A 15,039-nucleotide genomic window follows, 5' to 3' on the forward strand; every position below is an offset into this window, starting at 1 on the left:
ACCATAGACATGCACTAGCCTCGCACTAGCCTAGCACCACTAAACTCACTCTGGATAACTAGGAAATTAGGCCCTATGTCAAAAATCCTGAAATATCCCTTCAAATAAATCCAGGAAGCTGATGCTGCTCAAATATACGTTATTTTAAATGCAAAATGGTCATATTTAAACAAAAAATATTCAGTCAACACAGACATTTATATCGGTAGTCTGGTGTTATAAGTGATTTGCCTCAGGTGCATTGTGCTTGGGTCAGACTATTTTTAATGCAGGCTACTAGGTACCATAGACATGTGCTAGCCTAGCACTAGCCTAGCACCACTAAACTCTTCAAAAATATATATCTCCAGAAATCAACAACACTCTGGATAACTAGGAAATAAGGCCCTATGTTAAAAATCCTGAATAATCCCTTTAAGGCTAGTTTATGAATGCACCTGGCAGCCATCATTTTATAATAATTTACAGTGAAGTGGCCGTTTCTGTTGTCAGTGACCGCTCTTTTTGGACACAGGTTTTGAGCATACCACAACAAAAAATAAATGTTTTCAGCGGATCACAGTTTGAAGGGTACAGACAGTGGGTGGAGGCGCTGCAACAACGACAGAATAACAATGAGATAAGAAGAGGACACAACGTAATGTAAGATTTTACGCTTGTGCTAATATGTGCGGTAAATGAGTGAAGGTCTGCATTGGTAGAAACTGTTATCAGATCATGGCAAAAATGGGAATAACATTGGATGTACAATGTTTTACATTAATATTAGCAACATATTAGCTCCAGTGTCCATTAAACTGTTTTAGATTTGATTTTGAACATAACTATTATAGTTACTCATTTATTTTAACTTTTAGGGAAAATACCTTTTGGTTAAATGCAGATACATGATTACTGAAGGATCCATATTAAGTGAAAGTCATGCTACGCCAAACTAATCCTACACTGTAAACCTGAATGCTCAGGTTAATAAAAAAAATGGATTTGTGTGAAATCAAAACTTGTTTAAAGGGACTATACGGAGTTTAAAAATGTTAAAATTAAGTATTTTCCTCCCCCTACTTGCACCAGTAATGTCCTAATGTGTAGAATGAGCTCGACCTACAGTATTCACCACAACTGCTGCTAAAATCCTGCACTGTCACTCAAAAAGGTGTTAATTCGAGTCCGAAGTGCCTTCATGCACGAGCTTAAAGGAACAGGCCACCGTTTTTACATACTGAGATATATTCTTGCCCGAGCTTAGATGAGTTGATATGTAACTGTCTGGTATTTGTGCATGCCCTAGGTCACGCAAAACAACCAATGATGTTGTTCGCATATGGCCTCTCCCAATGTATTCCTATAGCTCCAAACGGTGTAAAGTTGGAATCTACCACGCTCTTCCACGGGCACGCACAAAGACCAGACAGGTACGTATCAACTTGTCTAAGCTCAGGTAAGTACATATCACAGTATGGAAGAACCGTGTGCCCTCAGCCACGCAAAAAGAGTAATGATGTTGTTAGCATTTGGCCTCTCCCAGTATGTTCCTATAGCTCCAAACGGCATGAAGTTAGAAGCTACCACGCTCTTCCACGGGCACGCACTTAAACCAGACAGGTATGTTTCAACTCGTCTAAGCTCAGGTAAGAACACGTCTCAGTATGGAAAAACGGTGGCATATTCTTTTAATATAGAAGCTGCAGTTACGCTGGAGACCTGAGGTGGCAGTATTGAGTAGAAAAAAATTACCAACTTGCATCTAGTCCCTTTAAGTGTTGAACTAAATTTAAATTTGTTTTCAGTTACAGTGGTTCAGTTTTGGGTAAGTCATATTTTAAATTATTCTCACATATTATTTTTGAGTAAGTCAAATGTTATAATTTAAATTAGATTTTTAAATATTTTTCTATATTGTATACCTAATCTACTATCTCAGGGGCATCTATCACAATTTTTCAGTCTTTATAGACGATTTTCGGGTGGACTATAAACATATTCATGACTCACAAATAAAGTAAAGCCAAAATTGGGAACAGGGATGTTTTTGCAACACATTGTATCAGTAGAAGCAAAAATTTTTTTTAAAAAATGTCATGAACGGCCTGTTTAGCATTGTCCATTTTTTTTTATGTGATTATCAGATCATATGTTTTTACTTAACACACTCCCGCAGGATTTCCGCAGGGTATTTAAAAGCATCAAAGGTCATTACATTAATGATGCAAAAATCATGGCCTTAAAAGTGCTCAAAAAGCATTAAATCAGATTCAAACTGGCATTTCATCTAAATTCTTAGAAAATATAATTCTTCCTTAGAGACAGAACCCACAACAAAGACATTGCTCAACAATCTTTACGGCGTACATTGGCAAAAAACACGAACACTGTGGTCTAAAACAAATTCAGCTGCAGTTCTGAATATCAAAATTTCCTTTCACAGTCACATTGAATGCTTTTTTCCTTTTTAGGGGAATGAAAGGAAATTCATTCCCCTAAAAAGCAAAAAGCATTCAATTTGACTAGCCGCCAGAAACCCTGTTCTGTATCTCGAGCACATGTTACTTGAAAGGTAGAGCAAGTTGTCACCAGAGGTCTTGCGAAGCACAAGAAGAAAAGGTCAAATTAAAGTTCAATATCAGAGTATTAAAAGAACTGTAAAAATTAAAAATGTTTGATGAGGGATTCTCAAGAAATTGCAATTTGAAAATAATGCCGAAATAACCAATTATATTAATATTTTATACCAACACTAATCACTTAATTTTTCTAAAGCAATAGTTATTTTTGTTGAAGATGAGATTCATAAAATAGATTAGTGACCTCGTAGATAGCCACCAAAATGTAATGTAACATGCCACTGAGGAAAACTCAAGAGATCTTCGGTTTGCCTTGTAAGCGCCACTGCAGGTATCGTAGCATGTCGTGTTTTTTAGAAGTAAATATTTAGTATAATAGTATAGTAAATACTACACTGACAGAAAAGACAAAGGGAGAGAGGGATATTCTACATTGTGCCACAACTCAATGACACAATGGAGATATTTTTTTCACTTAAACTTGGCTGTAAATACTGCTAAAGTGGTGTTAGCTTTGCCCGTTAGCCTGTTAGCTTCTTCTTCGTGATTCTATTAGCGTGTATTGGGGCCTCCGACCCGGAGCAGGGAAAGTCGCAAGTGTGGTTTTCTGGCCAGAGACACCAGGGGGAAATGAAAGACCCCCCAAACATCCCATCAACACTTGTATTACCCCCAGAGGGACTCCAAAAGGGATTCATTAAGGTAAACAAGTGACTTAGTTCTTTAAAGTTTTGAGGCAATTTAACACAACATTTTTTGGTAGGAAATTGGAATTATTTTTGTGAGTTGAAGTTACATTGTATTACGGTAATAATGAAAATGATGATTGCATTCAAATAAAGTGAGATTAAGATTAGAACTGTGATTAATCTAGTTAAAAAAAAGATCAATTAACAGCACTAAACAGAAGCAATTATTTCTTGCCGAGGCGTCTATTTCAATACTTATGAAGAGGGATTAAGTCGAAACACCTTAGGATCAAGGCCCCACAGAGATGACTTCCTGCTAAATCCTTTTAGGAAGAACAGATTACGCTAACACACGTGACGGGACATCGGGAGCACACAAACATACACAAGTCAGTCGTGCAACGTAATTAACAGACAATGCACATGGCTCCTAAAACGTGTATAGGAGATAATAAGCAATCTACCAATTTACATCTCAAGCAACAAACTTGTTTCCAAAGGTTTGCCTTGAGATTCAAAATGCACTTCCTACAAATAGACGTCTTTGAGGACAAGAGTGTAGTGACATTCATTCATCATTATTTGAGCAGCAGTGTTAAAATTATTGCAGGTATTGCGATAGTGATTCAATGTCCGATTTATGCTCCCAAATCCAGATTCAGATCACAGAGTAGAATTTGAGAGCAGACTGCAATTTGAACAGTCGCTTTTTACAAAAGTCACATATATGTCAGAGTACTAAACCTTGCAAGTTTTGTATCTGGTAAACCCAAAAGAAGACAGATTATACTTCGAGAACTTCTACTACTGCTGACCACCCTGAAGGATAAATACAACAGCAACACAGCAGACCAAATCTTGCTATAGATCAGGATCCGGAGATGGGTTCCAGGCACTGCAGTTCTCATTGCTCCTGGCAGGTTGTTGCCCCAGTGGTATTGAATGTAGAGAAACAATTTGCCACATCGCACTATGTTTCCACAAGAAAGAAATTACAGAAACCAAGCAAATCCTGAATATCACTGAAGCTTCATACAGTTTCCCAGTTCACGACAACCCCCACACTGTGTGACCCATTCACATGCGTCAGCAAGAGCACCCTCGCTGGCAGTCGGCATTACGACAGTCACTGAGGAGCAGAGTGGAGGGGGCAGATGACTCAACCAAGGTGTTGTGTGAGTAAGTATCATCTGAAGCATTTTTTAAGTACTATGCATATTCTAAACAGTCTAACATTATCACTCTCTGTAAAAAGTACCATATTTGGTAATTACTAAGTCCACATTTTAAGATGTGGTTGTGAGGAAAACACAAATGTACGTATATCCAGTTAGAGCATCTGTGCTTTGAATGGACATCTGTACAACATAATTACATTTTTCCCCATGCCTGGTCTCAGCTAAATGATCACAGTTCAGTTACCGATGAGTAAAGGAAAAGGAGGCCATCTTATTGAAAATGCACAAAGACCCTAAACTGTGGAGGGCGACTGGAGAATAATTAACAAAGCAGCAGGGCTTTGTTAATGCAAATGGTACCAAACGATCCCTCCAACAACAAAGACTATTCCAATAACTGAAACTGTTTTTTAGTGTAAACAAGAAACGTCAGTCCTGACACCAACTCCTCAGGAAGGGGCAGAGTTTAAGGCCTTGTGTTTTACATTTGACAGCAAGGAAGAGAAGATGCTTCTGAAGACGTCCTCTATATCAGTCTAGTCCAGTCCACAATATTTTTAAACTTCTTCTACATCGTTTATGTCTTAATTTGGTTCAGGTTAAATGTTACTTAAAAATCATGTTTTGCTGTAACAGTGCCTTTGATCTAGTTTGATTTAGAGCTTGTAAATGTGTGCACTGCACCAAATTCTAGCTGCAGTAGTTGCTAATGCTATAAGATAAGATAAGCTAAGATAAGATAGCCTTTATTGATTTCACAATGGAGAAATTCACGGTAACGCTTCATGTTAAGGTGTGCTTGTTAAGTATTAATAAGCATTAATAATATGCTTGTTAAGTATTAACACATTCTTAATATACTTTTATCTGTAAACATACTAATAGGCCATGAATAATACGCTTATTCATAGCCAACCCTGACCTTAACCCTTACCCTAACCCTAAAATGATTACTAATGCTTATTAATACTTAATGAGCACACCTTAATCTAGAGCGATACCAAATTCACTTGTTACATTCAGCTTACACACTCGGAAGAGACAGGAAATGTGCAAACAACTAAATAGTAAATAGAGGTATCTTATATACAATGACTACCAAAAACTTCCATAGTCCATAGTCCTGTGTTACATTCTAAAAGTCCACAGAAATGTATATATTTACAATCTGCCTTGTCACAGATGTAAGCAATGGGTTTTTAAATTAGTTCCACCTATGTACCCAGAGAGGAAAGACCCTATGCCGGGACATAAATACCCCACGGATTACTAAATACAGACGGGAACACGTGAAAGTAGGATGTAGATTGACAAACACGTGACAGCAGCCTGACCAGCCTAGATCACTCTGTAACCTATGCCCTTAGGGCCTTCCATCGTTAATGCCTCATGGTTTTCAATGGTACAGTAACCTACAATGTCTGAGACATAGGATCTTCACTGGGTGTAAAATATGTGTGTATCTTTAGCATGCATGCTGAGAAACCATTCATGCGCAAGCATTTTTTGGCCCCATATTCTCATAATGCACTAACGCCACATACACATACTGTAGCACCATCTGTTATGTTTTCAAACTGGGTATTCAGATCAGACAACTCATAAGAGGGAAACCAGAAAGACCAGTCTTCGAAAGCAGGTCAAAACTGTGCAGAGTTGACCACACTAAAATTAAGTGATTAACTTAACTGATGATTAACTGAACTGAACATAAATTACAATCAAATCAATTTCAATGGTCACAATCCTCTGAAAATAACAAACATTTTTTGATAAGAATTCATTGCCATGTTTTAAAACTGATGTGATATTTGTATTATTTTAGCTGTTTATATTGTTTTTCAGTGTTCTGCTAATCGCCATTAAAATACTTTGTTATAACAGAAACATTGGATGCACAGCAGAGTTTCAATCAATATGAGAGGTCCGAAGCCAGGTCTAAACAAGGGTCTAATCCGCTGAGAAAATGTGCCTAAACCAGTATTAACCAGGAGTGTAAAACTGTCTCTATGTTAAAACTATGTTAACCCAGATAGGAATTTGATTTCTACAGTGGCAGCTTTGCTACAGTCTGTACGAAATGCTTGTTGATAGAATCATTCACTTAAATCTCACAATCTTTGCTTTCATCTGCCCTGGTTCTGCAAAGTAAAAAAAAAACATCTGAACGACAAGCATTAAATCTAACTCAAGAACTGGAGAAAGACAGAAATAAATCATGTGACGTCAAAACATTCGAACAAACCGACAGAGTAATATTGAAGTGGAGGACAGGTCAGACTTCTATGGTAGAGTATGCAGCTCAGCACAGCTGGTAGTCGAGTGGTTTATGGCTAATATCTATGCAATTACTTACTCATTAATTCTTATTTTAACTTTCTTTTATGATGATAGCTACAAAATGTTTTTGCCTTAATCAGTCACACGGGTGCAATTGTTGAATGGACTTTAAGTAGCAGTGGTAATAAAACTAATGTAATTAGGTACTGTACTTCAGTATATTCCTTTTGAGGATCTACTTTACTTTGAGTTGCATTTTTGTTGAACACTTACTACTTTGCTCCACTAAATTTTAAAGACAAATATAATTCATCAAAAGACTAAAGGCTAATTACCATCAGATGATGCCATCAGCGATAGTACATCAACGACTGCAGAAGCGATATCAGAGCCGAGCATCTCTTGTTTGAAGAAACCTTATATATATATGCTTGTACATAGCACAGTACTGTCACAATAAAAAGCTAAATCAGTTCAATGGTCAAAATTGTAAGTGTATTAAGGGGTATTTTCAATAATAGCTCCTTCTCACCATTATTTACACCAAAGATGTGGGAAAAACCACTGAGCAGACAAGTCTCTGTGCTATCTTTCCAGTGACCTATTTCAACCAAACGTGCAGTCGATGTCTGTGTTCTATTTATATATGACAGAATGCATAAATTACTCTTGCAGTGGAAGTGTTGTTGCATGAAAAATCTTACCTCTCCTAAGTGTGGTGTGGGGTTGAATCCGCAGAGGTTGCACACCGTCTTTTTACACTCCGTGCAGAGGCTGTAGTTGGGCATATCTGAAGATCCCAGATTGAGTTCTGTGTTGCAAAGGGGGCAGCTTTGTTTAGGTGGCTTTGATGCAGGTTTTTCCTCATCATCAACAGAAATGGACTTGGGCGGCTTGGTGAATTTAGGGGTATCTGGAGCGGAGTCAGTATCTGGGGGGGATCCTGGAGGAGAGAAGGGAGAGTCCGGAGGCGAACCGGGCTCTGAGTCAGGTGGAGATCCGGGTCCGGAGTCAGCAGGAGACTGGGGTGGAGATTTGATTTCTTCACCAGAGACGAGATTGGTGGCTGAGCTCAACAACGATGACCCAAAGCTAAACATCTGAGAGGCAGCTGCAGGAGGTTTAGTGGACGTCTCGGACAACCCACCAAACCCACCAAATAACTTCCCAGCCACTGACTCCTCCTGTTTGGGCGATGTCTGAGCTTGGGGCTTTGAAGTTTCCATCAGCCCACCAAATCCGCCAAAGAGTTTCCCTGTAACCGACTCTGATTGTGAAGATGCTGAAGAAGGTTTAACTGACTCAGTCAGACCTCCAAGACTGATACCACCTAATCCACCAAAGAAACTAGACTCCTGTTTGGGTCTGGATGGAGACTGCTGTGGACTTGACTTAGGCATGATAGGCTTTCCAGTCTTGGGGTCAATCTTGGGGGATCCTGACATGGAGGAGCTTGGCGACAGTGGCCCTGGCGAGGTGGAACCGGGAGACTTCTGCCTAGGAGTTGTGGGCGGAGTCAAGCCCTGGTCACTCTGGTGGCTTTGCTGCTTTATGAGGAGGTTTCCTGGTTTCCCTGGAGCCTGTTTCTGTGGTGATGGCGGGACAGAGCCTTGTTTGGGATTTGGGGGGTCCATGCCACCCATCGCCCGCTGCATTTGACAGTTTAGACACAGCCATTCCTTACCCTAGAAAAGGAGAACAAGTATGAAGACATTATACATTTCTGCACCCATCAAAAGTATCATGACATACTTGTTTTGTACATCCATCTATAATATCTAATATTAAAATAATGTAAGCATTACAGGGGGTACTGGAAGCACAACCATAATAATAATAAACACAATGATAATAGTGTTATAATCAAAAGTAGATTGTACTTTTCAATGACTCTATATTTATGAAATATGTGCATATTATGAAATATGTACAGTATTTAACATCAAATGACAATGGTAGTTTGGTGTTATGTATTCCATGAGGGTATATCAGATTTTTGTGCATCACTCAGCAGACTGGTTATTCATCATGTTATGACAGACACAGACTCATTTTGCAAATGTCACAAGTAACCATTGAAATACTAATCATACAATACACAGAAGAATAGTTACTATGGTCTTACCGCAGAGTCTGGAGGACTAAAGCCACACAGGCTGCACACCTGGCTCTTACACTCCGTGCAGTTGTTATAGTTCGGTGGTTCTTTGGACCCAACATTCATCTGTGTGGTTTTACACAAAGGACAGGGCACAACTTTCCCAGCTCCTTGATGAGCAGGAGGCCCAGCACTTTTTGTTGATCCAGGCTGACCTGCACCAGGCGGGCCCTGCTGCTTTTGACCAGGTCCCTGAGGTGGAGGAGTGCCCTTTTGCTGCGGAGGACCACCCTGTTTAGCCCCTGATCCTGGGGGCCCTTGTCCTGACTTGGGTCCCTGTCCTGGAGGACCCTGGCCAGATTTAGGTCCCTGCCCTGGAGGACCCTGGCCAGGTCTAGGTCCCTGCCCTGGAGGACCCTGGCCTTGTTTAGGTCCCTGACCTGGAGGACCCTGGCCTTGTTTAGGTCCCTGTGCCGGAGGTCCCTGGCCAGGTTTAGGTCCCTGCCCTGGAGGACCCTGGCCTTGTTTAGGTCCCTGTCCTGGAGGACCCTGGCCAGGTCTAGGTCCCTGTCCCGGAGGACCTTGGCCAGGTTTTGGCAGCCCTCCTTGCTGCGGTCCTTTAGGTCCTTGCTGTTGGGAGGCCTTGGCTGGTGAAGATTTGGCTGTCGCTTCATCCCCCTCTTCTTCATCTCCAAATATGCCAAATTTAGGGATGTTGACGGAATCACCCATAGATGATAAAGAAGAGGAGACAGAGGAGGTCATAGCACTGAGGGGGTTTGCCCCGCTCAGGAAACTGGAGCCGAACATGCCTGAAGACTTAGTTTCAGAGCTCTTTGGCTCTTGCCGAAATTTTGACTCAAAAAGGCTTAAAGATGAAGGGCTGCGACCTGGGGAGGGTTTTCCAACTGGACCCTGGTTGAAAGCGTCTACAGTGCGGCTCTTGCTGAGACCTGCAGAGCCTCTGGAGGCCCCAGCCTGTTGGGAACGTTGCTGGACATCGCCTTGTGAAGGTCTGATGAGAAAAAAATAAAGAGGGCATGGGTTAGATTCATATTCTGTTCTTAGAGATGTATATTTGTTTTAGTTTTGTTGCTGTAGTTCCTTTTTTTCTGCTAATCCGGTGACATTTGGTGGGAGTCTTTTCACAAATGTCAGTTCCCAGCAAAACATAACACAAGACTAAATTGTTTCAGAGTCAGACCAATAAATATTTAAGCATAATTGTAATTAAATTAAGAATTTAAGTGTTACCAGCAACAAAGTCATTGTTTCCCTTATGACCTCGAGACTTCACATTATAATAGATTTCTTGAACTCACAGTTATGAAATGTATTATTGTCTACAAATCTCAGTAATATAATACTAATCTCAGTGACCCGATTTGATCTGACCAGTTTAAGACCAGTTGAAAGATGGGGTAAAATTCACATTCTGCATGGTTGGATCTTATTCAGAATCAAAGTAAAACTTCAATATGCAACAAGAAGAAATGGGTGTGAGACAAAACATATTTTGAAACCGAAACTGAAATAGGCTGCAACACCTTGCCGTTTCGTGTTCACTGTTGGTCATTGTAGCCAGAATGCCATTAGTTTATCTGCAACTCTTGGGTTTTCACTTGATATGAACAGTATTAAAAACATTTGTTTGTAGACATATGTGGTATTTTCTTTTTTTGTACTGTTTGTTAAATCTACGTCAGGGGTGGTCAACCAGTATCTCAAGAGCCACATGCAGATCTTTAAATCCTCTGGTGCAGCTCTTCTGATCTTTAATGGAAAAAAGTAAACTCAAGTGTTTTTGAGTGATGAATTGTTAAAAAATATTTGGGCCAGTGACAAATGGTTTGTTCATATTCAGATTTTACATTAAATTTGTACTTTTAATTCAGTTACTTATCAATTTCTCAATTAATAATATGTTATGTTATGTTATGTTATATTGTTGTTACTGTTTATCATTGACAGCGTACTAATTCTTTTTTTGTAACCAGGAACGAGGGATGAAAACTAGCTATTTAGCTATAATCTGGTGCAGTATATTTCTGTCTCTGCATGCTTAATGTACATAGTCCCTTAAATACAGATTAAAGTAAGTGTGTAAGCATTGTTCTTGGCATTGTGGCTCCTTATGAGGTTCATTAGGTTTGAAAGTGTCTGAAGTGTCTCTTTTGTTGTTGACTGTTGCAGACCCCTGTTTTAGGTTAACTTGGTTACCTTGGTTTTGTGCGCTTTGTTAACCTGTCTAGAACTTCTATGTTAAATATTGTAAATAACTAGTTTGATTTCTTAGCTTTGTGAATGTGTCCCTTATACATTCCTTTAATTAAATAATGACATGTAGGCAAGAAAAGTCTGGTCATTACACTCTTGTTTTCAGAGCTCGTTCAACACATGAGTGCACATCACATAAAATGTGTAGCCAGCCAAGAGCCCTAAAGCATCTCTAACAGAAAATGAACACCACTGAAACACTGATCAGTAAGATAAAGGAAAAATGACAGACTGCATTGGTGTAAGCTGAGACATCTCAGTTAGCTCACTTAGTCAACATGGCAGAGCAGTGCGGGGCCTTTAGTGAGTATCATGGAAATATATAAAATAAACAATGCTCTTACACACATAGCAGTGTGATTATTGTTAAGAATGATTTTGATAATAATACAGCACTTGGGTCAATGCTCTGCAGCGCGAGTTGGAGCAACAATACAAGCAAGAGATTTCAGCACCATGGCCAGCGATCACCCACTCAATACAAGACCGACACTTCACAATATCATGTGCGGAATGACTATAAACTATTGCATCACTGCAAGTCGCTCTATTTATAGTCACGTTAATATTGATGCACCCCTCCCCCAGTCTCCAGATCAGATATAAACACCAATGATTTCCCATTTACAGCTAATTAACAGAAACGCACCGAGTGTCATGACATCTAACAGAGGAGCGCAATTTTATTAGCCTATCAATCATTACAGTTCAACTAGAAAATTGTTTACTTCTGTGCGCTGTTATGGATACACCTTTGTCTTTCGATTCCACAAAACTAATAGGCCTACTATTACAATGTGTTCTCTTTTCAAGAGAGTGGGAGAATAGAAGTCCTGTGTCAGACTAGTGCTATAATAAATACCAAATGATAAGAGGGGAGACTAGAAACATGACAGATTTTCTTACCCAGCAGGCTTTTTTTTTCTCCAATTGTCAAGTGGAGGTGTGTCTAACTCAATGTTCTCACACAGTGGGGAAGAAGGGAAAGAAAACCAAATAAGACCATAATCGTGAAATTACAGCACGATAGTTCAGAACAACACGGTTTCAAGAACAAGCGGGCCTAATCTATTTGACCAATATATGGTGTCAAGATTAGTCATTGTTATTTAGCCTTTAGGCCTACAGCTGTGAAATACACTGATCCTTGGACAATCGCTTTGTTTATTGTCCTAAACGAAGCTGTAAACATTATAGGCTATGTTGAGTGTGTGTAGTAGCGTATGTGTAAGGTTAGCGGGTATCGAAAGCCGTGCCTTCGTGTTGCTCCTCCAGGCTGCCTGCCCTGCGCCCTCGCCATCGCCACTTCCAGCTGCTTTCTGTGGTCCTCGCTCAGTTCGTTCAGGTCCACCGGGATGCCGCTTGGAACACGTACAAATCCACCTTTCCCATCCGGTGCCAGCCCCTCGGGAAGCCCACTCAAAAGCCCCTCTCCTCCTTCCAGACTCGCTTCGTTTCCCATGATGGACCCCTCCCGTCTTCCCCGCACACCGATCTGTGTTTTACGTCCAAAGCGCGGAGCGGACACGGCGTTCTTCGGTGTTTTGGGTCATCGCAAAAGACGAAGATTTGCTGCTCACTTCGTGTGTCGGTTGCCGAGCTTTTATTTCCTCGTACCTCATTGTTTTTCTCTGTCGCGCATCTCTGCAGCTGTACCACGGTTACCACAGCTCTCACTGAACGGGGTCTCCATGTTGTTACTGTACGTGATGACTTATACGACATCCGCATTACAAAATAAAGCAGGTTCAAAATTTGATCTAAAATCTGTTTTACCTCCGCTCTACCTTATAAATCACCTAATTCATCTGATCTGAACTGTTTATTGTTGTTTTGTTTGTTTTAATTGGGTCATTTATTGGATAGAGTTATCTTGCATGTAAAAAAAAAAAAAATCGTTTTAAAATAATGTACGTTCAAAAATATGTAATAAAGTAATAAAGAGAATATTTTTTGTGAACTGCACAGTATTTTCAGGTCAACTCAGTAAAGCCAATATTTTTCCGCCTTTTGTCACAACAACACAGTAAACTTGACGCTTTCTCAACGAGTCTCACGTCGCGCATGCGCCACTTGTGACGGGCCATCAGGAGACATCAGCAATGGAAATAGTGGTTTTAAAGCAGATTGACTGCACTTAAATCCTCGCGGTGTGATAGGTTAAACAGGTGTAACGTGGATAATCGGCTCATTCAGTCTGGGCGCTGTCATTAGAAAGTGGTGTCTTGCTAAATATGGCAGGGGAGCACTATGAACATGCATAATGTGTTCCTCCCTAACCCTACCATAGGTTGTATGTTTAGGACCCTGTTTTATTGTGCACTCAACATCATCATACAGCTATACCATTGTTCACTGAGCAGTGAATTCTCCTGTTGTATCAGCATAAGGATTTGTGAACTATAATTCAATATATTTGTATTATTGATAATGATCTTAGCATGTATATGGCAAAAATGTAACAGTTCTTTTTAATGAACTGAAATGTACCAAATGATGACATAATCAAGACAAATTACATAATATACACCACCCACATACGGGGTTGTGAAGCAGATAATATGCAAATAGGCATAAAATAGACAGTAAATGTGCATCAAACAGATATGTTGCGTTTTGACAGTGAGGGCTCACTTGTGGACGGAGCTCAGGGGCACATGTAACATCTAAAAACATGTTTTTGTTTGTATTATATCATACATATTAGACAAGCCGGTGGGGAGTCAGGTCGGTGGGGAGTCCTTGCCTCAAGTGGAGGAGTTCAAGTATCTCGGGGTCTTGTTCACGAGTGGGGGACGGATGGAGCGTGAGATCGATAGACGGATCGGTGCGGCGTCAGCAGTGATACGGTCGCTGTATCGGTCTGTCGTGGTGAAGAGGGAGCTGAGTCGGAGGGCAAAGCTCTCGATTTACCGATCGATCTACGTTCCCACCCTCACCTATGGTCATGAGATTTGGGTCATGACCGAAAGGACAAGATCGCGAATACAAGCGGCCGAAATGAGTTTCCTTCGCAGGGTGGCTGGGCGCACCCTCCGAGATCGGGTGAGGAGCTCAGTTACCCGGGAGGAGCTCGGAGTAGAGTCGCTGCTCCTTCACGTCGAAAGGAGCCAGCTGAGGTGGCTCGGGCATCTGTTCCGGATGCCTCCTGGTCGCCTCCCGCGGGAGGTGTTCCAGGCATGTCCTAGTGGGACAAGGCCTCGTGGAAGGCCCAGGACACGGTGGTGGGACTATGTCTCCGAGCTGGCCTGGTGTCGCCTCGGGGTCCCCCCAGAACAGCTGGAGGAGGTGTGTGTGGATCGGGAAGTTTGGGCATCTCTGCTGAGACTGCTGCCCCCGCGACCCGGCCCCGGATAAAGCGGAAGAAAATGGATGGATGGATGGATGGATATTAGACAAGCATTGAACTTATGATCCTAAATGTATGATATCTTTCATTACATTGGTACAATGACATGGGAGTCATGACTGCGCTGGGGGCCCAGTGCCAATGGGCAACATGTCTGCTCAATACAGTATTTCATGGCACTCTCTCACAACTTTCTCCTCATCTCTTCATCTGTTTGCTATTGTGTAGGAGGCAAGTTTTGAATCTCTCCAGTGATAAATCATGCCAGTGTTAGCTCCTGCACCACTTCCCCCACTGGTCGCTGGAGCATGGCCTGATTGTCTCGATGCTGCCACGCAGAAGCTGCTCCCTCGTGCGCACAGTCCGACAAACAAATGCATACAGGTGTACAAGTCACTATGTCAAATACACATCTGAACTTATACGTGCACTGCCCATTGCATCTGTTACAGGTAATAGAATTGATTTTTCTGTGAATTATATACAATACACGTACAGTTCTTTGATAAACAAGACTATAACAGAATCTTGCAGGTAGTCAAATCAACGGCCTTGTGTCAGTGTGCTTGCTGCTTAAACTCCAAGCTTTTTAATCCTATTATGATTA

The 15,039-nt window shown here is 41.0% G+C and overlaps 1 protein-coding gene across 2 annotated transcripts in view; it reads right to left on the bottom strand.

The window, feature by feature from the left end:
* Positions 1–12,785, bottom strand: part of pcloa (piccolo presynaptic cytomatrix protein a) — a 42,648-nt gene extending 29,863 nt beyond the window's left edge. Inside the window, exons 1-3 of one of the 2 annotated variants that reach the window (XM_079582736.1) lie at positions 12,340–12,785; positions 8,834–9,821; positions 7,413–8,393 (exon numbers count right to left, since the gene is read on the bottom strand). In XM_079582736.1, coding sequence (XP_079438862.1) covers positions 7,413–8,393; positions 8,834–9,821; positions 12,340–12,545 — 2,175 coding nt within the window. In that variant the 5' untranslated portion in view covers positions 12,546–12,785. Of the gene's footprint in view, positions 1–7,412; positions 8,394–8,833; positions 9,822–12,339 lie in introns of those variants that run through there. The other variant, XM_079582735.1, reaches the window with a different exon arrangement.
* Positions 12,786–15,039: the final 2,254 nt, after the last annotated feature.

This window comes from Gobius niger, assembly GCF_951799975.1.
Source record: "Gobius niger genome assembly, chromosome: 2".
NCBI lineage: Eukaryota > Metazoa > Chordata > Actinopteri > Gobiiformes > Gobiidae > Gobius > Gobius niger.